The following is a 26110-nucleotide window of genomic DNA, read 5'->3' on the forward strand; positions in this document are numbered from 1 at the left end:
AAAGAAGTCATCCAGGGTAAAGACATAATCAGGTTCGTGAAGGCGCAAAGGCTCAGGTGGTTGGGACACACAGAAAGAGCTAACCCAGACTGTACCCTAAAGCGAATAACTGGCTGGAGACCAACAACAAAGAGATCAAAGGGAAGACCCAAAACAAGATGGAGAGATCAAGTCTTAGGAGACATAAAGAAGCTGAGAATCTACAATTGGAAGGAGCGCTGTAAGGACCGGAAAGAATGGAGGAAAATTGTAGGCAGGGCCAAGTCACCCACGCTGCTGTAATAATAAAAGACAACAGCGGACTGATTCTCCGCGATAAATGAATCAGAAAGCCCAAAAGGGCGGCAAACACTCCGCCAGGAGTGAATAAACCTTGATGATGATGATGATGAACACTCGAAAGTCGTCTTCCGCCTTATTCCGCCTTATCCTGGAAAAGTGAAAAGTTAGATCCATGTTAAACAGGATGTGGGTTCTTCAAGAGCCACAAGCTCTTTCTTGGCATAAAAATAAGAATGCTGCGATGCTACGTCTTCTCTGTTTTTTTTTATGTTGAATGAGAATATGTGCCGAAAATTGGAAGCATTTGAGATGTGGCTATATCGTAGAATACTTAAGATCTCGTGGACTGACCGGGTCACAAATGAGAAGGTCCTCAGGAGAATGAAGAAAAACCGAGAGGTACTGACCATCATCAAATCTCGAAAGAATACTTCGCGAACATTCTGCGAAATAAATCCAGATATGTCCTAGGCCCTCGTACAAACCATCCTACAAGGAAGAATATTTGGAAAGCGAGGTCCAGGAAGAAGAAGAACATACTGGTTAAAGAACCTCAGAACCTGGTTCAACACAACATCTGTGCAGCTTTCCTGCGCTGCTGCAAATAAGATAAAGGTTGCCATGATGTTCTATGTACCAATTTGATAAAAACAATGTATCACGTTCATTTAGATGATTCTTTTAGAAGAAAAATTTACGACATATGCACAGGATATTTTAATAAAAGTACTTCTATCGTGAAAAAATGTAACTCTTTTTTCCAACTGTATGAAATTATCAAACTGCGCAAACAAGATCACTCTATAAAAAATGAAAATAACTTGGGAGCAAATAAAAATAGAATTGTAAAACCATATTATGTGTATTTCAAGTTAGAAATTGTTAAAACGTTGGTTGACCAGAAATATAGATATTAAAAGGATTTGATATTCGATTTGAATCTGGAGTGTACTGATAAATTTCCTGACTTATTTAAAGACTACGTTGGCCGTTCAATTAAGAAATATTTTTTGACGGTTAGAATTTTTTTTTAATTACTAGAAAAACCCACGATAATGATACCGAGCGATAAGCCAAACCACAGCTGAGATGATCGCGTAATTTTCATGCTCAAACATTTTTATATTATATTTACAAAAAAAAGTGCAACAGGATTGTATATTGTGGATTAATTTTTATGCTCGTAACTATGTAATCCTTATTGATAAAGTATTATCAGAATTTAATTGACGTACAGTGATTTATTTGTTATAGATCTAGTAAGTAGCATAATATATAGAGAGGGGCTAAACTATAGAATAAATTCATTTTCTCTAAAATGGACAATTTCGGAGAAAAATCCCGAAGCAGATCTATTTTTATTTTTAAATTACAATTTTTTGGCACATATTTCATACTAGTGACGTCATCCATCTGAGTGTGATGGTGTAATCGATGATTTTTTTTAAATGGGAATAGGGTTCGTGTAGTACCTCATTTGAAAGGGTGTTCAATTCTCTATTCAGTAATATAAACAATATAATTATTTATACAGAGTGACCAAAAAAAATAGTTTTTAGATTAAATTAATTGACGCAAAAAGAAGAATGTATGTAATTTATTTAACTTAAAATACATTGTACTGCTGTCAAAAAATAGAAAAAAATGTTTATTTCACAAATAAACATTTCTTTTCGCTTATATTAAATCACAAACAACCTCCCACCTAACTCTTGGCAGTTTGAACATTTAATTTAAACAAAATGCAATGTTTATTTGCCCAATAAACATTTTTTCTATTTTCTGACAGCAATAGAATGTATTTTGAGTTAAATAAATTACATACATTCTTCTTTTTGCGTCAATTAATTTAATTCAACAATTATTTTTTTGGCCACCCTGTATAAATAATGATATAATATTACTGAATAGAGGATCGAACACCCTTTCAAATGAGCTGCCACACGACCCCTATTCCTATTAAAAAAATGATCGATTACGTCATCACGCCTACATGGATGACGTCACTAGTATGAAATATATACCAAAAATTGTAATTTAAAAATAAAAATCCACTTGTTTCGGTATTTTTCTCCAAAATCGTCCATTTTAGAGAAATTTATTCCATAATTTAGCCCCTCTCTGTATGTACAAGTATGTATGTGTCATTCCAGAGTTTGTATTGCAATACCATAAATCAGGTAAGAACAGGCAGTCTTATTTCCAGCAAAGTTACGAATAACGACGGAGGCAGACAAGGAGGTGTATTGAGCCCCCTACTGTTTATCTGTGTAATAGACGAAGTAATTAAAAAATGCTGGCCAAAAACAAAAAAATATACCATAGGATACAGAAACCTACAACAAATAAAAATCGAAGCCTGTGTATTTGCAGATGATATTGTTATTGTGGCAAGAACTGAAAGAACTGAAATTAATAAAAATAACCCACTGATGCCTCCATAAAGCTAATGAAAGAAAAAATTTGAAAAAAAAAATTAATGGTATTTACCAGTGGTGCATAAACGCGCTAGTCATTTTACTATGTATGTATATAAAAATAGATAAAAACTATCCAATTTTTTTTTCATTTTTGTTTTAGACTACTTTATAGCCAAAAACACATTTTTGAAAATATTTTTCTCATTATTAGTGTTACCGGTTAAATATGGGTTAAGTGCAATTTTTATTGAATTTATTGTAGTTAAACACATCGTTGTTTATTCCATCTGAAATCAACTTGTGCTTCTGATTGATACCCATCTAATTATGCAGGTGATCCACATGCTTCACCTCGACATCACTATTTCTGTGGGAACAACTCTTGGAAAACAAAACCTCATTTACATTAAAAAATCACTCAAAAGAAAAATCAATCGCGTGTCCAATGTTGATGGAAACTATAAATATTTATCGTGTATTCCCACGTGAACATTTTGGATAATATTCCGTAATGATTTTCAATGACTGACAGCTAATTAGCAATATCAATTGGCATTATTACCTTTGCGGTACAGATTTACGACTCAATTGTTGGTTTTTTTCTTCTAGAATTTATGTCGTATTGAAAACCATATAAGACAAATTAGAACACGGCGTTTAATGAGCCTGGGTGATTGTAATTCCAAATGGGTACCGGATCGGTTATAAAATGTGGTCGATCCCCTTGTACTAGTTCTTAGATTTTATAGACATTAATATGGATGATTTGCTCGTTTTTGCAATTATCAGAAAAAGTGTGCTATAGAAAACACTATACGGCTTACACTTAAAAGTGACTCGTGTGTAAAAATTAAATTTTCTCCAATATTAGTGTCCCTAAGAAATCGACAGATGTAGAAGTCGACATGAGAGTCTTCATTACAAGATGCTCATTACATGCTTATGGACAATATCAAAAATTTGAGGGGAAATTTTTTAATAAAGATATCTTCTTCAAAATAGTGGATCTACTGTTAAAAACAGTAAACTAAGGGACTTGGTGGTAAGTACCTACTACCTACTGCTCATCGGTTTGAAATAGACTTTTTTGGGACGTTTGAAATTCAATGCTAAATCGACTCGCCACTCTTGTTTGACAGTAAGCAGATAGACAAGGACGAATCTGTTCCGAGGTGGACGTGCAGGAAAAGTTGTGTGATAAATTCAGTAATAATGATTGGTATTCTCAAAAAGGTAGGAACAATTAATAAGAAATAAAATTTAAAAAAGATTAAAATTTTGTTTTTTTTTTCTACTCCCCTTGCTCCTACCTTTAAAACGATTTATTTTGGAACAAAGTCGTAATGACATAAAATAGCTATAATTAAATTTTCTATAAGATACGACTCGCTAAAAATAAAAATGAATAAATGCAAAATACCCTTGATGCAAAATAGCAAAGAACACAAAAAAGGAGAAGAATACGACTTTCTTTTTCAATGTATTTTAGTAACTTAGATTGCATTTTAGAACCTTCATAATTCGTCTAGAAAATCTTTATAATATCACCAAATTGTACTGCATTCTAATTTTTTTTTAATTGAAATTCTTTAAAATCTTCCATAATAAAAAATAAACCATGTAGAAGTTTGCCAATTTTTGCACATACAGTAAAACCTCCGTTAACCGAAAGCTTTTTAACGGAAACATCGTTTAACCGAAATGGATGACAGTTTCAATAATTTTGTCAGAAAAAGTAAATTTCTATCGCAAAATGGAAACAATTCGATGTTAATTTGTCAACATTGCTTTTATACAACTAAAGAAAGGAATTAAATATGCAACACATTACGAAATCACGTCATAGTATTTTTTAGTACCGACTTTGACCAAGAATAGTATGTAATTTGATACAAGAAGAATAAAAAAAACAATGTTATTTTTAACCGAAATTCTTGTTATCCGAAACGGCCTTCCCTCCAATTATTTCGGTTAACGGAGGTTTACTGTATTATAAAAAAGCACTCCACCTCTCTAATGTAATTCAAGTATTGAAATCCCTGAATAGACCTGGATCCCGCGTACCAAAAAAAGTTGATTAATAGTAAGCTGAAAATGTGTTAATAGCTTAAAGGTGTCTAATCAGACAAACTGTGATATACGGGAACACTGGAACAGGGGAAGTTTTAATTGTGGAACAGGTTAAAAATTTGGAACGTCAGACTACGAAAACGATCTATGTATTTTGTCGGACATCACTTCCAATTGATTTGTTACCATTTCATTAAACTCTCATGCAAAAATCAGACTGCTATTACTAACCAACATGATTCCTGTCATTTGACATGTTCTTCGTGTTCCACTTATTAAAATGCCCAGTTGGTGATAAACACCAGTCTGATTTTTGCATGAGGGTTTAATGAAATGGTAACAAATCAATTGGAAGTTCTGTCCGACAAAATACACGGAACGTTTTCGTAGTCTGACGTTCCAAATTTTTAACCTGTTCCACAATTAAAACTTCCCCTGTTCCAGTGTTCCCATACATCAAAGTTTGTCCAACTAGACACCGTTAAGCTATTAACAAATTTTCAACTTGCTATTAATCAACTTTTTTTTGGAACGCGGGATCCTGGTCTATGTGGGCGGTCTCAGGAATTTTTTAAATTTATAAACAATTTTTTGGCTTATAACGAAATAGAATATCTCGGCAACTATTACAGTGGAGTCACTGAAGGTTTTCACCTCCGATTTCGTTGAACCTTCATCGATTTTCATGAAAATTGGTGAGTAGTTATAAGATAGTTTAAGGAACAAAGGTGACATGGTGCCAACTTGCGCTTTTATCCTGCGGGTGGATGCCACCCCTTCTCGGGGGTGAAATTTTTTTAATAAAAATAATACCAGAAATCGATAAATGGTCAACTTCTAAGCAAAATTTATATATAAAGTTATTAACATAAATCAATACTTTTTGAGTTATTAAATACCAAAGATTTTATTTTTTTCTTAAAAAAAATGCATGCTGTTTTTCACGTATACCTCAAAAACTATAAGCTTTTGTTAAAAAGTTATTTTTACCAAAATTAAAGATAATAAAAAATTTAATACACTCCCTACTTAAAGAACTAAACTAATGTTATTTCAAAGTGAGTTATGGGTAATTGAATGTATATTTTTTTCGACGAGTACTCAAATCTAAGTATTCAAGCTTACATAACGGGAAAACGATGCATTTTATAGAATATATTTGTCAAACACTAGTCAAAGCACTTTGGAATACCTATCAAATGCACTCCAGTAGAAGTTAATAGCATTAAAATTAAGCAAGTTATGATGAAAATAAGAGAACCCTTTCGATTTTTTTAGGAAAAAGTGAAAAATAAAACATACGCCATTTCCACAAAAAATAAAATTTGTAGTAATCCTCACAAGAATTTCTTTAGGTTAACATAGTTAATAATTTCAACAATTTTGACCGGTATAGAATGCATATTTTTAAAGAAAAGATATGATTTAAAAAAATTAGAATTTTTAAAATTATCGTACTTTTCATTTTCTTTTTATAACAAATCCAAAAATACTCAATATACGTAAAAAATGATATATATAACTAAATTTTAGTCTTTTCTGTTACAAATACTTTACCCATTTTACTATTTTCGTAGAGTAAAAAATAACCGAGATAGAAACGTTTAAAATTTCAATTTTGCTGCGAGAACCATGTAACCAGGGCCATTTAACCTTTTATTTTTTAAAAAGTAAGAGGTTCAAAAAACTAAATCCGACGTTTTTTAATAGCACTTGGAATCAACTTTTAAAAGTTTTTAGGTGAACCTCATATCTTAAAAATTAACGGAGTTATTTACAAAAAAACAGTAACATTTTTCGGAAAAAAATTTAAAAGATAAATTTTGAAACATTTTTGGTGCATAAATTTTGATGCTATCAACTTATTCGAGGGCTTATTTGATAGATATTTCTAAGAACTTTGACAAATGTTTAATAAGTTTATATTATAAAATGCATCATTTTCCCGGTATTTAAGCTTGAATACTTAGATTTGAGTACTTGACGAAAGAAATATACATTCAATTACCTATAACTCACTTTTAGTTAACACTGAAAGGTTTTTCTAGTAAGAAGTTTATTTGATTTTTTATTAGCCTCAATTTTGATAATTATAACTTTTTTGTAAAAACTTATAGTTTTTGAGTTATTTATGAAAAATCGTATAAAAACATGCATTTTTCTCACGAAAAATTAAAATCTTTGATCTTTAATAACTCAAAAAGTTTTGATTTATTTTAATAACTTTATATAACAAATTTTGCTTATAATTTGTCCCTCTATCGAATTGTGGGGTTATTTTTAATAAAATAATTTTCACCCCCGAGGAGGGGTGGCATCCACCCCCAGGGTAAAAGCGCAAGTTGGCACCATGTCACCTTTGTTCCTTGAGATATCCTCTAACCACTTACCACTTTTCATGCAAATCGATGGAGGTTCAACGAAATCGGAGGTAATAGCTCATATCCACCTTCAGTGACTGCACTATTAATTTAAATTAAATTCAGGAACGGCGTTGGAGACGCTTCTTTTAAAATAAAAAAAGGTTGAATTACGAGCAGTGGTTCCTGAGATACAACCGGTCAAATTTGGCCGGTATTTGAAACGAAGTTATAAACAACAGGATGGTAATCTTTAAACCATTATCTTTCTTTTTCGGACCTCTTTCTCGACAAAACCGTATATTACATATATAAAGGAAAAATATCAACTAAAATAGCAAACATATAAAAAAAAGGAATAACACCAGCTTTCAGAACAAACAACTTAAGCAAATACATTAAGAACAATAAAGAGTCAAAAGAAAAAACAATTACAGAATGGTGTATACAAACTTATATGTGATGGCTTTCCAAAAACTTACATCGGTCAAACTGGTAAAGTCTTTAACAAACGTATAGCAGAACACAAAATGGTTTTCAATAGTAGAAAAACAGATTCCACCAACGCACTTCACCTTCTAGATCATAATCATTCTTTTGATGAAGTTTTAAATTCTTCATAGTCAAAATAAAGGTTTTAAAGCTATTTTTATTACACTATAGCGTAGACGCGTAGTAAAAACACACCACTTGAGAAAGTCAATCTGCCGAAACAGCTGCAGTGACATTAATTTGAAATAAACTTTGTGGGATTGTCAGGGCCGCTTTATCCATTAGGCAATATAGGCAATTGCCTAGGGCGGAAGATTATGAGAGGGCGGCAAAAATACTGTACAAAAAAATATTTGTGTATAAAAATTAAAATCGAATAAAATTTAAGTAGGTACACCATCAATGGAATAAAAGTGGACATTCGTTTCTAGAAAACAAATTGCATTCTCTTAACACTATTCATTCAAAAATGACGGAAGTCGTAAATTTAGGGATTGTTGGGCCGCCGGCAGCACCGCAAAGGCGGCGGGCTATAGGATCAGTTCAAAACGGCAATTTTTTAGGTTGTTTAGAACTCATAGCAGAATTTTATCCTTTTTTACGCGAGCACCTTACTAAATTTGGAAATATTGGTCAAGGTAACTGTAATTATCTGTCAAACACTATATGCTAGGAACTAATTAAGTAGTTTTGATGGGAAGAAAAGTAAGAAGAAAGATTTTTTTCGAATTAAAGCAAGAATATTACTATTTTATAATAGTTGATTCGACACCAGACGTGTCTCATGTTGATCAACTAGCACTTTTAGTTCGGTATGTTTCTGGTGATGGTATGCCGACTGAAAGATTTATTAAATATATTCCATCTGAAGGTCACAAATCTGCTGCTTTGGAATCGACAGTGATTTCGACTTTAAAGCATTGATTTAAGGTGATACAGTAGCGATCAACAGGTAGCCAAAACGCGTTCCAAGATTGCGGCTGTAATTTTGAATATTTTTTCGAGATATTTGGCACACGTATTCGTAATATAATAAAGAATGGCGGTACAGAGCCCAATTTGAAAAATATATTAATATGTGGAAATTACTCTGTAATTAAACACAATATTAAAAAAAACGAGCCTGTACCGCCATTAAGAAGAACAAAAAAATACACTTTCTTCAAATAAACTTTTTTATCCGATGCCTAGATTTTGTGTCATTTTGGAACTACTAATGAAATAAAAAATTTTAGTAGTTCCAAAATGACACAAAATCTAGGCATCGGATAAAAAAGTTTATTTGAAGAAAGTGTATTTTTTTGTTCTTCTTAATGGCGGTACAGGCTCGTTTTTTTAATATTGTATTTAATTACAGAGTAATTTCCACATATTAATATATCTTTCAAATTGGGCTCTGTACCGCCATTCTTTATTATATTACGAATACGTGTGCCAAATATCTCGAAAAAATATTCAAAATTACAGCCGCAATCTTGGAACGCGTTTTGGCTACCTGTTGATCGCTACTGTTTCCTCTTAAGTGATTTTCGCAGCTAGTTATATGATAACGCATCCAATATGATGTCTGGCAAATATTCAGGACTGCAGGCCAGAATAAAAAATTACAATTGCTCTGGGCATTCTCTCAATTTGGTGGGATCTTTAGCAGCAGAATCCTGTCTGAACGCCACTTCCTTTTTTAATTTTTTTACAAGAATTATATAAATTTTTCTCGGCTTCCACGTATAGATGGAAAATTTTGACTGACAACTTACAATCACCTGTTGTGAAATCTCTTAGTGAAACTAGATGGTCCGCAAGGGCGGACGCAACTAAAGCGTTATACACTGGCTTCGGCGAAATAAAAAATGCTCTTTTTAATATATCTACGACGAATGTCAAACTGCAGCTGTGAAACATCAAGCAATTTCTATACAGGGTGTCCCGGAAAATAGTGCGTTCCTTTAAGGTATGGATAGAATACACAATTTAGAACAAAAAAGTCCTATACCATTTTTTTCTAAAATTAACCGTTTCCAAAAAAAGATTACATTGGTTTCCATATACCTGAATTTTAATCTTCAGAAAATTAAATAATCTGGCAACATGTTACGCACTGGTGAATAAGAACTCGTTTGTGTCTTACAGTATTTCAAACACTCTTGACCTGTGCTTGGTGGTGTGAACAGCGCTTGGCTCCGCGTTCTACGAATACGAGGTCTTTCCTAAGTACTAACGTACCTAACCTACCCCAAATTGTTTTTGTCTGGGTAAGTTGAGCATTAGCTTAATCATTTGAATACTTCTTTCTTTTTTATAGGCTTAATTTGATATATTTTGTTATTTTTCTTTTTTATATATTGTTTATTACAAAACTTGCACTGACTGGCTTTTTGTATTATGAGTAACGAACAGGGGGGTACGTCCCCCCTCAAACCCGTCGAGAACATAATTTTAGATTCCGCATCAAATAGTAATAACGATATTTCAAATAGTAATAACGATATTTCTAACTCCCATAGCCTATCTCAGAACGATAAAACCCATCAGGAACAAAAAATTATCAACCTCTACTCCGAAAAAGATAATGGGCCCTTTTTTGTGTATTTAGAATCAACAAACATAGATACGAAAGTAGGTTCGTTTAATGGGATTAAAATTGCTAGAGATATTTTCAATTTAAAATTAAAAGATATTCGAAAAATACATAGTAAAGGCCTTAATCGAATTGCAATTGAATTTATTAATTTTGAATCAGCTAATCAATTTCTAAATAATAAAACTTTGTTAGACAAGGGTTATAAAATTTATATTCCCTTTAATTTTGTTACTTGTAAGGGTATAGTTAGACAAATTGATCTAGAGATTGGTGACAAAGAATTGTTGGATTGTTGCAGTACAGGCTCTGACATCGAAATACTAAATGTTAGAAGACTCAATAGGAAGGTATTCAAGAATGACGTAATCACGTACGAACCAACAGGCACAGTACTCTTTACTTTTAAAGGTGTAATAATGCCTAAAATAGTAAACTTTTATGGCATGCCGAAACTAGTTAACGTTTACGTAGCACCAGTTACTCAGTGTTTCAATTGTTTAAGGTTTGGGCACACTAAAACAATCTGTAAGAGTAAAGATCGTTGCATTAACTGTGGTGAACTTGCCCATACTGAAGCATGTGAAGTCAGATGCTTCTTCTGCAAGGGACCCCACAAAGCCACTGATAAGAACTGCCCCGAATTCCTGAGGCAAAAAAACATTAAAGAATTAATGGCATACGAAAATATGACTTTCTATGATGCCAACGAAGCAGTCACAAAAACATATGTAGAAAAAGATAAGTTTATTATGTATGCCAGTGACTTCCCAGTTCTTAGGAATAGGAAGTCCAATAATATCCCAAACAATAATGTTAGCATCAACGACTCTGTCACGCCCTCCCAAAGAAGAACTCATAACTTCAAATCCTCCACTACCAAACGCTCATTTCAACAGGTGGTCTCTAACTCAAACAACAAAAGACGAGTCATTCAAAAAGGGTACGACAAGAAAGCTCATGAAGAAAACCTCTTTTTCCCTAATTCACGCCCCGAAAAATCAACATACTCTCCCTCCCAACAACAAGCCTCAACATCATATAACACAAACACAGAAAAACCCTCATCAAACTCTCTACAAAACTTAGCCTGGCATCCCAGTGCATTGCAACATATTCAACATTCTGACTCAGATACTTTATATAATACCAGAAACGCTTGTCTACATTTTCTCAATAATGCGACATTCGATAATTTAAATATTCTTAAAAATATATTATCCCAGACAAACTTGGACTATATGGACCAAGATTCAATCTCAGACTTTGACTCTTTATAACTTCCTATACACCACAATGTCTCACAACCCAAAACTAAAAATAATACAATGGAATATCAGAAGTGTTAATGCAAATAGGGATAACCTGATTAGTCTAATATCCGAAATGGATCCAGATATCATTTTCATCAATGAAACATGGCTTAAGCATGATGCCAGATTTTCTTTAAACTTTTATAACATCATCCGACAAGACAGGGATGATTCATTTGGTGGGGTGGCAACATGCATTAAGAAATCCATAAGGTTTTCGACAATCAAAAAATTCAATTCAGCTCTAGTTCAATACATAATAATTAGTATCAGTAACCTATACCTTATAAATATATATTCTAGTTCAAATATGGCAATCACTGCCACTTTACTAAACGAAATGGTAGAAGGTATACCCTTAAATAATCTAATCATTATGGGGGATTTGAACTCACACCATCCCGCTTGGGATAAAGGGGTATGCAATAAAGGTGGTAAAGTTATTTTTGATTTTTCCTTTGATAATGACCTTACAGTGTTAAATGATGGCTCAGCAACGTTATTTCAAGACTCTAATAAGAACATCAGTGCAATAGATCTTGCAATTGTGAGCAACAGTATGTGTTTGTCGTCTGAGTGGGGTGTTATCCAAGACTGCGGTAACAGTAACCACTTTCCCACATACATTAAATTAAATATAGAGGACCTTAATGGAATAGAAAGACACCTACTTAAACCATACAAAACAAGAAACACTAAAAAAGCTGACTGGAATACCTATTACCAGAACATATTATTAAACAAGCAAAACTTGTCAGAAATCAAAGACTATAAGGATTTCCTTACAGTCATAAACACAGCGGCAGATGAAGCAATCCCTTTCAAAAATTGTGGGGTACAGGGTAGACCCAGGAATCCATGGTGGGACGAAGAGTGTTCCTTATGGATCAAAACACGAAAAGAAGCAATCTCCAATTTTAATAATTCCCCCTCTATAGAAAATTTCATCGAAACAAAACGCATCATCGCTATGACTAGGAGGAACTTAAAAGCTAAAAAGAAATACAAATTTAAAAACTTTTGTGAATCCTTAAACAGAGGATCCAATATCACTTACGTTTGGAATAAAATTAAAAAATTTTCCAATTATCACAATAATAAAGTTGTTCATAATCCGCCAGATAATATTAAATTAGAAATATTAGGTAAAATGTCTTCAATAAACATTGATCCCAATTTTAATATGTCATATGATAACCAAGAAGTTGCTCCCTTTTCAATCCATGAGTATAATTTGGCGTTAAATAATAAAAAAGATTCTGCGCCAGGTATCGATGACATATCTTACTTGATGTTAAGAAACCTCCCACTGGCAGCCAAAAACACACTGTTAAGAATTTACAACCTTTGTTTGAGTGGGGGTCCTGTTCCTGTGGAATGGAAAAAATTTAATGTAATTAACATCTTAAAGCCTCAAAAAAACCCTACTTTGTCTGAGAGTTTCAGACCAATAGTCCTATCATCCTGTGTACTTAAAACTCTCGAAATCATAATTAAAAATCGTCTGGATTGGTTTATGGAACACAATTCACTATTTAAAATTAATCAATCAGGTTTCAGGAAAGGTAGAGGGACATATGATAATTTAGCTCTTTTACACTCTACGATTTTAGAAGCATTTGAATCTTCCCAAACAGTATTAGCCATTTTTCTAGATATTAAATCAGCCTACGACAATGTTGAAATATACAACCTTTATAATAAACTTAAAAATTTAAACCTCCCCTTGGCTTTAATCAACCTTATCCTTAAAATCCTACAAAATAGACTTTTATATTCAAGAGCTGATGACGGCAATTTCTTGGGACCATACCAAACTTCTAAGGGGCTACCTCAAGGCTCTCCCTTAAGCACCATTCTTTTTAACATATACATTCATGACCTTTTCTATTTATTCTCTAACGAAGTGAAAATATGTGGGTATGCAGATGATTTAGTGTTGTATATTAGCGGTAAAGACATTCATAGTATGACAAATAAGATCATCCCAGAAATTACAAACACTCAAAACTGGCTAGAAGCTCATGGGTTGTCTATTTCAATTGATAAATGTGAAGCTGTGTGGTTCACAAGAGGTCAACGCAAAACAAACCCCCCTATAATCACTCTTAATAATAACAATAACATTCCCTTCAAAAATCAGGTTAAATTCTTGGGCATCACTTTTCATAAAAACTTGAAATGGGACCCTCACATAGACAAAATTGTACTTAAAGCAAAGAAAAATATCAACATATTGAGAGCATTGTGTGGAGTTTGGTGGGGTGCAGACCCCAAGATTCTAATTATGGTCTTTAATGCTTTGATTAGGTCTCATATGGATTATGGTTCCTTTCTGTTCAGCCCAATTACACAGAAATGTAGCAATAACCTAAATAAAGTATTTTTCGAAGGGCTCAGAGTATGCCTGGGATGCATGAAATCCACTCCGCGCTTAGCAATCTTAGCTGAATCTGCTCAGATTGACCTGGAACATAGAAGTCTAATACTAGCGTCTAAATTCATATCTAAAATTATCAAAATTAACAATCACCCAGTAATAAAGACGCTTCTTAACATACGTAGAAAAATCATAAATAAACCCATTTTCCACAAGGCAAACCTTGTACCTCTTCTTGTAATGGCCCTTGAACATTTTTTCCCTTATCAAAACAAAATACACAAACATCCAAACTTTCCTTGTTATGACTTGGACTTCAACACATTAATCAATCCAATACAAACGTTAAACTGTAATCTTAAGAAAAATGAATCATCAATCAAACAAAAATTTTCAATATTCACCCAAAAGTACAATAGGGATTTCTCCTTTGTATATACTGACGCCTCCAAAAGTAATGGGAGAATAGGTGTTGGAGTCAACATTCCCAACATTAACTTCAAGTTTTCTTCTAGGCTTCCTGGTGAGTTATCTATAACAAAAGCCGAAAATGTGGCAATTTACCAAGCAATTAAAATCATAATATCTAAAGACATCAAGAAGGCTATTATCTTCTCAGATTCTCTAAATGCTATATCTAAAATTAAAAACCCTAAAATATCAGCCACTGATGACTCAATCTCCCTCAAAACAAAAAATCTCATCTTATCAGCATATAAGAAAGGTTTTGACATTTTAATCTCATGGATTCCAGGACATTCTGACATTCCTGGTAATGTAGAAGCTGATTTACTAGCCAAAATAGGGACAGGCTTAAATATTCCGTTGGCTATGTTATTAGACTCCCAAGATATTCTAAACTCCATAAAGGAAAAAATTATTACTAAATTTAAAATCAATTGGGAAGCCATGCTGCGGAGGAAAAACTACCAGTATATGAGAATGCAAACCTCTTTTTCCTTTGAGGCATGGTTCTCAACCCTAACATTTAAAAACAGAAGACATATCACCACAATAATAAGAATGAGAACAGGTCATTGCTTAACTAAACAACATCTTTTTAAAATCAAAATAATAGACAGTCCAGCATGTGAATGCGGAGTAGTGGAGGATTTAAACCATATTTTCTTTGAATGCCCCATTAATGTTATTCCCAACATGGATTTATACACAATCTTTATTTCAATGAAATTCAAAACACCAATCTCAATAGATACAATCTTAATATCCCCTAACGAAAGGTCGGTCAGTGCAATCTTACAGTTTCTTGACTATAATAAAATTAATTTGTAATTCATGATGCTCAACTTTATTTTAATATGTTTAATATTTTTGCCTTTCAGTTTCTCCTCTGTGGCGTTCCTATTACCATTTGTTTACAATCTGTGTTTGTGTTTCCTATTTGTATATAACACCTTAACCTCAAATTTTTAAAAGTCAGGAAAAAATGCTACCATCTCACGCAAATGTCAGCGGCCCTGATATGGTTTAGAACCAGATTACATCACGGTCGCCAACAAATAGTGCTGGCGAATCGCCTCGTAGCGAAGCCATAAAAAAAGAGAAGAAGAAGACAGTATTTCAAATAATCCAACCTAATACTTACTATTTTTGTTTACTATAATTTTTTTTAAAATGCAGTTGAAATGTGGCATAATTTTAAACGAATTATACTTACATATTTTAAGATGAAAACACATATTTTAACTGAACCACCACTTTTGCGAACACATGAATTCATAGGGTAACATTCACTTATACGACAAGAAATTCCAGCAAAACATTTTGAAAGAATTTTAGTAGGTATTATGCCTCTCCATTTATTGATCAGCCATAAATAAACAGCATAATATCATAATATTACTCATGAACACATGATTCAAAAACATTTTCGGCGTTGACACTAAACAGGATTCTTCTAAATTATCTGTTTACTAAACATGCGACTATTTACGTTTAGATTTTTGTACTTCACAGAGTTGCCAGATTTGAATTTGCCTTCCAAAATGTTTTATAGTTTTTTGGTCAAACGGTTGAATTTAGAAAAAAATGTTATAAGAGTTTTTTGTTCTACATGGTGCCTTCTACCTATACCTTTAAGGAACGCACTATTTTTCGGGACACCCTGTATTTGAAAAATGGACACTTTTGAAATGACTTTATTAGGTATCATTTGGCAACATATTTTAGAAACAGTAAATCTATCCAATAAGTACGTACTGCAATGGAGGAATGGGACGTTTCGGCGTCGCCGTTTCGGCGTGGCCATTTCGGCGTGGCCGTTTGGGCGTAGAGCCGTTTCGGCGTAGGCCGTTTCGGCGTAGGCCGTTTCGGCGTCGGCCATTTCGGCGTCAGAAATTTTATTTTAGTTGACTAAATACCTACATTGAGGTTTATTGGTCAGGCAATTTTTTGGAAAAAAATCTTTTAATATAGTTATTTAAATACATTGGAGTTCATTGGTCACACAATTTTAACATTAATGGTCAAGTAGAAAAATAAACTAAATATATTTCTTTTATAAACATTTTGTTATATTTTATTCTGCAAATACCTATATTGGATTTTTTATTAATGCATATTAATAATAATTGCTGTTCTCTTAATTGTCCCAGAGCTAATTAGATGATAACTGACATTTTTCAACTTTAATTAGACATACATTATATGGTATATAGACGGAGAATTTTAATATTGTTAAAATATCTTTTTTAAGCAAAAATATTTGCAGAATGTATATTTTTAAAAAAAATTAAATTATACAATATTTTCTTGAAAGGAATCTGCTTTTAAAATATTTACCATTAGTTAGTATAATAATAGTTATCCCTATATTTATTGCAGTTTCTTCGAAAATTTAAATACAAAATTCTATAAATCACATAATAATGTTATTAACATTTCCTCGAAAACTTAGGTAAAACTTCAGGTAAATTATGGCCCTCCCTGCGGTCGGGCCATAAACTTTACCTTCAGGATTAAATGTACTACTTCAGTCCCGCGGTATATAATGTACTATTATTAGGAAATACCTCGAACAGAGATCAGTTTAAGAGTTTATGTAGTGTCTTATAATATTTCATAGTAGTATTTATACGATATACAGACGAAGAATTTTTAAGCTATGGAACGAAAAATTTTATCGACCAGAGGAAGAGAGAAATTTACCACTGATGGTTTCATGTATGTTTTTGACGCTGTTAGTAAAAGCGATGAATCCCTAAAATTTTGGAGGTGTGAGAGGAAACAAACGTGCAAAGCAAGAATACATACAAGAGATGGTGAAGTCATCAAGAAAGTAAATGTTCACACTCACGACTCCTCGGCGATGGACGTGGAAGTAGCACAAGTTGTTACAAAAATGAAAAAGCGTGCTACAGAAACAAACGAAGGGACAATAGTGGTAATCAATGAGTGCCTGAGAAATACAAGTCAAGCTTGTCATGGTCGGCTCCCAAACACTGGCGCGATGAGAAAATTCATCAGACGAAAACGTAACGAAGTTCATGCAGCCCCATCAAATCCGACAACTGTTGAAGAGTTAGTAATTCCCGAGTCTTATCGTGTTTACACGTTACAAGATGGTGTAGAAGAAAATTTTTTATTAGCAGATGATGGAGAAGGATTGCAAAGAATTTTGATTTTCGGGAGAGAATCGTGGCTGCAACATCTACAGACCTCAGATGTGTGGTATGGTGACGGTACATTTGCTATAGCACCATCTCTATTTTTACAAGTATACACAGTTATGGCCACAAAATATAATGGAGTCCATCCAATATTTTATGCCATGCTGCCGAATAAAACAAGATCCACATATACCCGTATGTTTGAATTGATCAGACAAATTGTACCAAATTTGCAACCCAGAGCAATCCATTGCGATTTCGAACAGGCGGCATTTAAGGCAATGGAAGATTGTTTTCCAGGCGTCGACATCAATGGATGTTTTTTCCATTTGGCACAAAATATGAAGAAACAAGTGGCTGCTATGGGATATACGAGAGAGTATAATGCTGATCCACAATTCGCTTTAAATTGCAGAATGTTGACAGCATTAGCATTTGTTCCTATCGAACATTTAGATGATGCCTTTGCCGTTCTAGCGGAAGCTCTACCTGCTGAACACCAACCACTTGTAGACTGGTTTGAAGACTACTATATTGGACGTATGAACAGAAGAGGAAATGGCAGAAGACCAAGTTTATTTCCCCAAAGGATGTGGAACCTCTACCAGAGAACTCTGGATGGAGAAGACCGGACAAATAATCACGCTGAGGCCGCCCATAGAAGACTCAAGATGGAATTGGGAGCAGATCATCCAACCATATGGAAATTTATAGATGGCCTGCGTCAGGTGCAGAAAGGTCGAGATGTCTATTTCGAGCAACTTGTGGCAGGTAATCTCCCACCATTGAAATTAAGAAAATACAGAGACGCAGATGATCGCATTTCACGGCTTGTGGGAAATTTTGATGCAAACGGGGATGTTTTAGAATTTTTAAGAGGACTAGCACATAATTATAATATGTAAGTAGGTACTTTATTTTAATTAATATTTCGTGAATAAGTTTTGTAGGTTAAATATAAATGTCTTGTATGTAAGTATAAATGTTTCAGAATTTTTAATTGGACTAGCACATATCTAATTATAACATGTAAATAATAACTAAAATAAAATATTCATTTTTCCAAAATCTTGTTTATTCATTTATTTATATATAATATCTACAGCTAGAAGCCAATTACAGATATTACATTAACTATGAGCTAAATAACAAGCACACACACATAAGTATAAAATTGACATATACAAATCTACCATTAATATTAAAATTTTGTGATCAATGGACTCCAATGTATCTACTTAAATAACTATATTAAAAGATTTTTTTCAAAATAATGTCTTACTAATAGACTCCAATGTAGGTATTTAGTCAACTAAAATAAAATCTCTGACGCCGAAATGGCCGACGCCGAAACGGCCTACGCCGAAACGGCTCTACGCCCAAACGGCCACGCCGAAATGGCCACGCCGAAACGGCGACGCCGAAATGTCCTAGACCCCTGCAATGGATCTGGGTTCTGTCGTTAAAGAGTATGAAGCTCTATCAAATTACTTTACTTACGTCAATCAGAAATAAATTTGCCATTTACGAAGAGGAAGCCAAAAAATTGTGCCCTAATAAAACATAATGAAGAAATAAGAAAGAGAAACAGAAAAATTAAATTTGACGAGGGGACAGCGCCGGTTTAACCAGGGGTCTTTTGGGTGCTGTAGCACCGGGCGGTTGAAGGTTCTAGGGCGGTACGCGCGAAGCGCGTGCTGTTCCGAAATTATATGATTATGGTAAAATAAAATTTGCATACAAATCAACATGATATAATAATAAAAATTTTTCTGTTTTATCATTAACTTGAAAACTTAACAATTATTAACGTCGACGTACCTATATGGTTTATGCACTGTGTTCAGTTTATGTTATCTAAATGTCAGATAACGTACAAACATGCCGCGCGCCCTAAAATTATATCATTCTACAGCGTTTAAGAATAATGTGCGAACACCGCAAAATACACGTTTGGGTTGGCACACGGCCTGACGGGCGCCGGCCGGCGCGCCGCGCCGAAATAATAAAACAGAAACTGCTTACTACTTGAACACTTGAACCAGAAAATAATAAGGCGTAGGTCGGTAGAATTGATTATATAGTAAAATTTGTTCTATTCTATTAATACAGACCAGGCAGTTGTATAAATACGAGTAGAAATAGAAATACCTACAAACGTACAACTAAACTAAGGTAAGATGTTTGACTTACATTTGAAAGTGTATAGGTAATTATAATTTGTAAATTAAACATTAATATAATCAATATTCAATAGGAAAATATGGAAGGGCGGAAACAACCTGGATCTTTCTGGCGTAAAAGGAAACAAGAAAAGCAAGAAAGACAAAATAAAATTTTGAAAGGTATACCCAAAATGACAGCATTTTTTACACCTGATGGAAATCAAGAAGACGACACTACAAATATTTCCCAACCCGGTAGTAGTTCTAGTGCTACTAGTGATAAATATATTCATATTCAACCACATGAACTTATTTTGGAGACTTCAGAATTAGTGCCAGAGCCAGAGCATTTAGTATCACCTGTTTCAAAAGTATTAGAATATGAAAAAGCAACCACCAGTAACTCGGGTAAGGCTAAAATGCAAAAAGATAACGGTGCCTTTACAAATGGTAAATAAAACAGGACAATGACAAATAATTTTTTTTTATTTCTTTTCAGATCCAAAACAGGATTTACTTAATTTTAAAGATCCGGCACTTTGGCAAGATTCCCATAATTATGCAGAAATGATTCTAGAAAAATGGGTCAAACAGAATCTTACAGATATGGACTTTTTAATGTCAAAAAGAAATTTCGTGAAACAACACAGGTATGCCGGTAAGCAAGATTGGGCAATTTACTCCGAGAGCACTGGCAATATATGTTGTCTTTATTGTGTATTATTTGGAAATAAAAAGAACCAATTTAAAACAGGATTTTCATTATGGAATAAAAGTAAGGAAAGATTAGACGAACATGAAAGATCCAATGATCATATAGATAATCTGAAAATGTATATGACTCGCTTATTAAAGCAAGGAAGAGTTAATGTAGAACTTGAAAAGGAAATTAGCACTGCGAAAGAATATTGGGTGAAAGTACTAGAAAGAATCATAAGTGTAATAAAGTTTCTGGCTACCAGGGAATTGGCATTTAGAGGTACTCATGAAAGAATTGGCGAAAAACGGAATGGAAACTACTTAGGTTTACTGGAACTATTGTCAGAATACGATCCATTTTTGAAAGATCATATTAATAAACGAGCAAATTGAGGTAAGGGCAAAACGTCATATCTATCAAAAGATATATGTAACGAATTACTGAATATTTTATCCAATCGAGTCATTGATGAAATTGTTAGACAAATTAAGGCAAACAAATACTATTCTATAAGTGTAGATTCAACACCTGACATAACACACCATGACCAACTTACAGTGATTTTGAGATATTGTGACAATAAAGGGAATCCCGTGGAAAGATTCGTGGGATTTTATAAAAACACTGGGGATAGCTCACAACAACTTGAGGTAACAGTTATTGGGATGTTAGAGTCTTTGAAATTAGATATTAAGAACTGTAGAGGCCAGTCTTACGACAATGCCAGTAATATGAGTGGAAAGTATTCTGGTTTGCAAGCGCGTATTAAAGCTTACAATGATTTAGCTCTCTTTGTGCCGTGTGCTGCTCACTCTTTAAATTTGGTTGTCCAAAATGCAGCAGATCGTTGTTTGGAAGCAACATCTTTTTTTATGTTGGTACAAGCTATCTACAATTTTTTCTCCGTGTCTACACATAGGTGGGAGTTATTGTCTCGTACAATAAAGGATTCGGCTGAGTCGGGGAAGACACTGTTTCCTAAGAGAGTGAATACAACCCGTTGGTCTTCTCGTTTTAATGCCGTAAAAGCGTTAAAAAGCAATTACGGTTTGATTAAAACATGTTTGATTGGAATATTAACGGATATAAATGAGAAAAACATAGTAAGAGTTGAAGGAGCTTCTCTATCGGAAAAACTTGATTTGTTGGAAAACGGAATAATTTTATCATTTTGGCTTGACGTTTTGCAAAGGGTTAATGAAGTGAATAAATCAGTACAAAAGGAAAATATGGATTTAAGCACAACCGCTCATGTGTTATCATCTTTAGCAGATTACTTTGATTTCTTACGTGATCGTTTTGATCACTACGAGGCCTTAGGAATGTTGTTAACAGGGAACGAAAATTATGCTGAGAAGAGGATTATCAAAAAAAATTGCAATTAGGAGAAATGAACTCGGAGGCAAGCTTAAGCCAAAAAGAAAAAATGCGAACACAATGTTATGTTTGTATAATAGACAATCTTAAGTCGGAGATTATTCGCCGATCTGATAGTTATAAATCTTGTTCAAGAGCATTTGAATTTTTGTTTAAACTAAAAGCTACGGAAGATGAAGATATTTTCAGATCGGCAACTGAATTACAACAAAACTACAAGGAGGATTTGGACGAGTATTTTCCCCAAGAATGTGTTCATTTAAATCATTTGTTAACGTCTCTTCCCCAATTAAAAATAGACACTCCTTTAGAATTGGTACAGGCTTTATACGAAAATAAATTAATATCTTCATTTCCAAACGTTAATATGTGCCTGCGTATTTTTTTCTCCATAATGGTCGCAAATGCAAGTGGCGAACGCTCTCTTTCGACACTAAAAAGGGTAAAGACCTACTTAAGAAATGCAATTTCCCAAGAAAATTTGAACTCCTTAGCAGTCTTATCCATTAACGAGGACCTGCTAAATGAATTAAATATAACTGATATCATCGAAAACTTCGCTTCAGTAAAATCAAGAAAACAAGCTTTTCAATAGTAAAGGTATTTGCTTACCTCCTGATGTTACCTGTTTGAATGTTATTAAGTAAATTTTTATTTTACTTTGTGAAATTCGCCCTTAATTTTTTCCTTGTATATTGTTAGTTTTCATTTAAGTTTGAAACCAAAAAAAGTTGTAATTTTTTTTTATTTTAATAAACTTGTATTCAAAATATGTTTTGTTGAATTGAAATAAAGTTAAGACATATTTTTGACCCTGGGCGCGGCATCCGTATCAGCACCGGGCGGCAGACTGTGTTAAACCGGCACTGCGAGGGGACCGATGATGAACTAAACTTTTCTGGTAGTGATGAGATGAAAATCCACACATTCTATATTGTAATCAACACTCTGATAAGAGACCTGAATAGACATCTGGAATCTTATCAACTTATTTATCAACGTTTTCGTGTTATAACAGATATGACAAAACTAATCAATGAAGAAATTATTAAGAAGCTGAAAATCTTATGCAAATTTATAAAGACGACCTAGACACATAATTCATACATGAATGCATTCATTTAAGGGGTCATTTGGATACCACAATAAAATCACCAATTGACATATCTAAATATTTAAAGAAGAGTGGATTGAAAGATATTTTCAATAAGTTTGTCATTGCTTTGTGCATTTATTCGTGCATCCCAGTTACAAACGTGTCCGCTGAAGAATTAAAAATAACTTCCGATCAAGTATGACGCAATAACGTCTTAAAAATTTGTCGATTTTGTCCATAGAAAGTGAAGTAAAAAAGGCGATAAATTATGACATTATAGATGATTTTGCCAAAGAAAAATCAAGAAAAAAAATCTCTGATGTGGCCGAACTGGAATGACAATTTTTTCTGTTATAAGGATATAAACATCGTAGTTTAAATCCATTTTTAGTGTATTCTTATTTAAATAAAAAATTCTGCTTGCAATTTTTTTTTTCGTAAAAATGGATGTAAATGTTTGAAGGGCGGCTACTACAGAATTGCCTAGGGTGTCAATGTGTTTTATTCTATAAAATGGACTTCCATCAGGCAACGTTCGAATGCATCACTTGTATGTATATTATCGTTTTCATTGTTGTGATCTTTCCATCTTTCCCTCTTTTGATCGAGAGAACATTTTTGTGTTGTCACCTTGTTAAATAGCTCGAGTCAGGCGCATCTGCCGTTTTGGTCCCTGTTAAACTTGAAGATGACTGTCGCTGATCATCCGGTTTTTGTGCCCAAGATCATTCCAATTCCAAGAATGGTTTTAAAGTGCGATGCTCTCTAAAATCGTGCTGGAAATCCAACAGACCAGAACCGTACTAGACCCAAAGGTTGCGATTATTTTACAAATAAAAATTGCAGTTGAATATGATTTCGAAATGTTTCTATTATTTTTTTGATTCATGTATGCTTCATTTCAGTTTTTGATGGAGAGGTCGTTTTCAAAAAATTTTTTGGAAGCGATTTCCGGATTGGAAATAATCAAAAACGCCGAATAAGAAACATATAATTCTAATTACAATAAAAAACACTCCAACAATGAGGAAACGAAATATCGAGACCACAAATACAAAATATGACAAAAACTAGGTTTGATAAAAACTATTACTTCGGAAAAATTGGAATGATTTTTGGTGAAGACAATTATGAAACTTTATCTGGAGTTCTCCAGCAAAACTATGACTTGAAAATGTATCTTTCAGTATTGCCTCCGGCCTATACTCGGAGGAAGTTGTTTTTGATGAAACTGAGACTACGGGATCATTTAATTCATCTCTATTTATATATTTATCATCTTTACGTGTCTTTATTTCAACAATATGTAGTCATTGCTCTGTAATAACGAGCTTAGATTCGGAAAACTAGGCTATGTTCAAAATAAGAGAGCTAAAAGGAACTACAACGTTAACGGGGTTTTATTGTTTCATATAGTCAATGGACCTCTAATAGATATCAAAAAACCGCGGTGTGCTATCATTTAAAGGGGTGCGTTTTTTAGAAAGGGAATTAGTCCCTACGCACAGGGTACATTAGGGTAAGTTATATGCACTTTTGGTACAAACACGTCTACAGAAAAATTGTTCCAGGTTAAAAATGTCCTATCGAAATATCACCTATTAAAGTAAAAAATATTTTTTTTTACAAAATTATATTCAAAAAACAAAACAAAAAAACACGAAAGAACGCAATTTTAGTTTTTTGCCCCATAACTTTTTCCCACGGGGATATAAGTATAGGCATTGTTTTACTGAAAAAGAACTTCTGTAGAAGTCTTTATGATTTATAATTTCCGAAATATGATTTTTAAAAGTTTGCCACCCACAGCATTTTTGGGTCATTTTCCCTATTATTTCGCAAACATTTTTAGGTATATGCAATGGTACATTTAGTAGGAAGAGAAGTCAATTGTTTTTAAAATGGTCTACTATAGAAGGTTATTTGACTATTTTTAAGTAAGATATGGTTTTTCAGTGTGTACGTCCTCCCTAGGGAAGAAAAGTACAACTTTGCTCCCTACAATCAGGTCCGAAAAAGTATATTTTCGGTAGAGGTAGGTGGAAAACAATATTTCAGATATGGATAATTATTGTATAATCGTATTATGACTTCTTTACTGGCAATTAAAAATTTATTTTGTACACTATAAAAGCATTATTATCTTGTTTATATGTGTAACAGTCAATTGAAATTGTAAAGTAGGTCAAATCAGGACACTATCTTTTATTCATAATTATTATAGCACATTTTATTACCAAATTATAAAATTTAATGCCAAAAACATTGATAATTTTCATATTCAAAACAGTATGTTTATATACAGTGTGAATTTTTAGTGGGACATTGGTCGATGGATTTATCGATTAGGGTATATTATCGAAAGAAATATCTATTACAGAACATCCAAAAAAGTTATAAAGTTATTTAGAAAACATGTAGGTATATAATATTATATTCCAGTCTTGGAAAATATGTCGAATTCTACAGGGTGATTAATAACTATGTGGTAAAGCAAACATAATAGGACACCCTGTATATTCTCTCATATTTAGATTTCTCTCATAATCCCTGTTCATCCATCATTTTTTCAAACCCTACTATTCTACCGTTGTTAATTGATACAAGAAACCTTTTACTTATCTATCAATAAGTGCTTGACACAATCAACAGTTATGAATGTGTTACTAAAAATTTTTGGCTTAGGTTACTGTTGATATAACATTAATCTAAAAACAGTTACATTCATTGCATATTGTTTTGATTTATGTTTTGTATTAGTCATTTATTGAGCAAGAATAATGTTATATTATTACACAAGGTATGTGTTCCCTAATTTTGAGGAAAACTAAGAATATATCGGAAAGTAATGAGTTTAAGAGTTTAGGTGTAGTAGATACTTCATAAAAATGAAATAATATCATAAATTAAATATTTTGAAAAAATAAAATATCGGATTGGATTTCTTCGTGATATTCATTTTTATAGGGCTATTTCATAGCTATTTCAAATAAAAAATGGTCATAATTCGTTAAAAATACCCTGTATAGTAGTGGCAACCCAATATTGTAAGAAAAGGGATTATGTGTTGTTCTATTTAAAAAAAAACGTATGTTTTTTTATAGAATGGAATTTTGATGTTTTTTTTAGAAAATTTTATGGAGAATATCACTGCCTACATTTTTTTAAATAACTTTTTCTTGGTATTTTTTACCAGAATCGAATTATTGACCAATGTCGCATTAAATACCCACCCTGTACACACCAAA

At 33.1% G+C, this 26110-nt stretch overlaps 2 protein-coding genes and 1 long non-coding RNA gene across 3 annotated transcripts in view; 2 read left to right on the top strand and 1 right to left on the bottom strand.

Annotated features, from left to right (window-relative positions):
• Window positions 1-26110, bottom strand: part of LOC114329112 (innexin inx1) — a 123526-nt gene that overhangs the window by 13898 nt on the left and 83518 nt on the right. The gene's annotated exons all lie outside the window — the stretch shown is intronic.
• LOC126890560 (uncharacterized) lies at window positions 9762-15476 on the top strand. Its single transcript, XR_007700353.1, has 2 exons — window positions 9762-9876; window positions 15239-15476. It is a non-coding gene; the product is annotated as an uncharacterized LOC126890560 (long non-coding RNA).
• LOC126890557 (uncharacterized) lies at window positions 19789-21012 on the top strand. The gene is made up of 2 exons (XM_050659586.1): window positions 19789-20097; window positions 20189-21012. Exons 1-2 carry the CDS (start codon window positions 19881-19883, stop codon window positions 20779-20781), a joined length of 810 nt encoding a protein of 269 aa, XP_050515543.1. The 5' UTR covers window positions 19789-19880; the 3' UTR covers window positions 20782-21012.

This window comes from Diabrotica virgifera, chromosome 8 (assembly GCF_917563875.1).
Source record: "Diabrotica virgifera virgifera chromosome 8, PGI_DIABVI_V3a".
Classification (NCBI taxonomy): Eukaryota; Metazoa; Arthropoda; class Insecta; order Coleoptera; family Chrysomelidae; genus Diabrotica; species Diabrotica virgifera.

What these genes read in the sequence shown, in the direction of transcription:
- LOC126890557 (XM_050659586.1), top strand. Translation starts at nt 19,881, where the DNA reads ATGACAGCATTTTTTACACCTGATGGAAATCAAGAAGACGACACTACA. An exon ending in AGCAACCACCAGTAACTCGG is followed by an intron (nt 20,098 to 20,188) that starts GTAAGGCTAAAA and finishes ATTTCTTTTCAG; the next exon opens with ATCCAAAACAGGATTTACTT.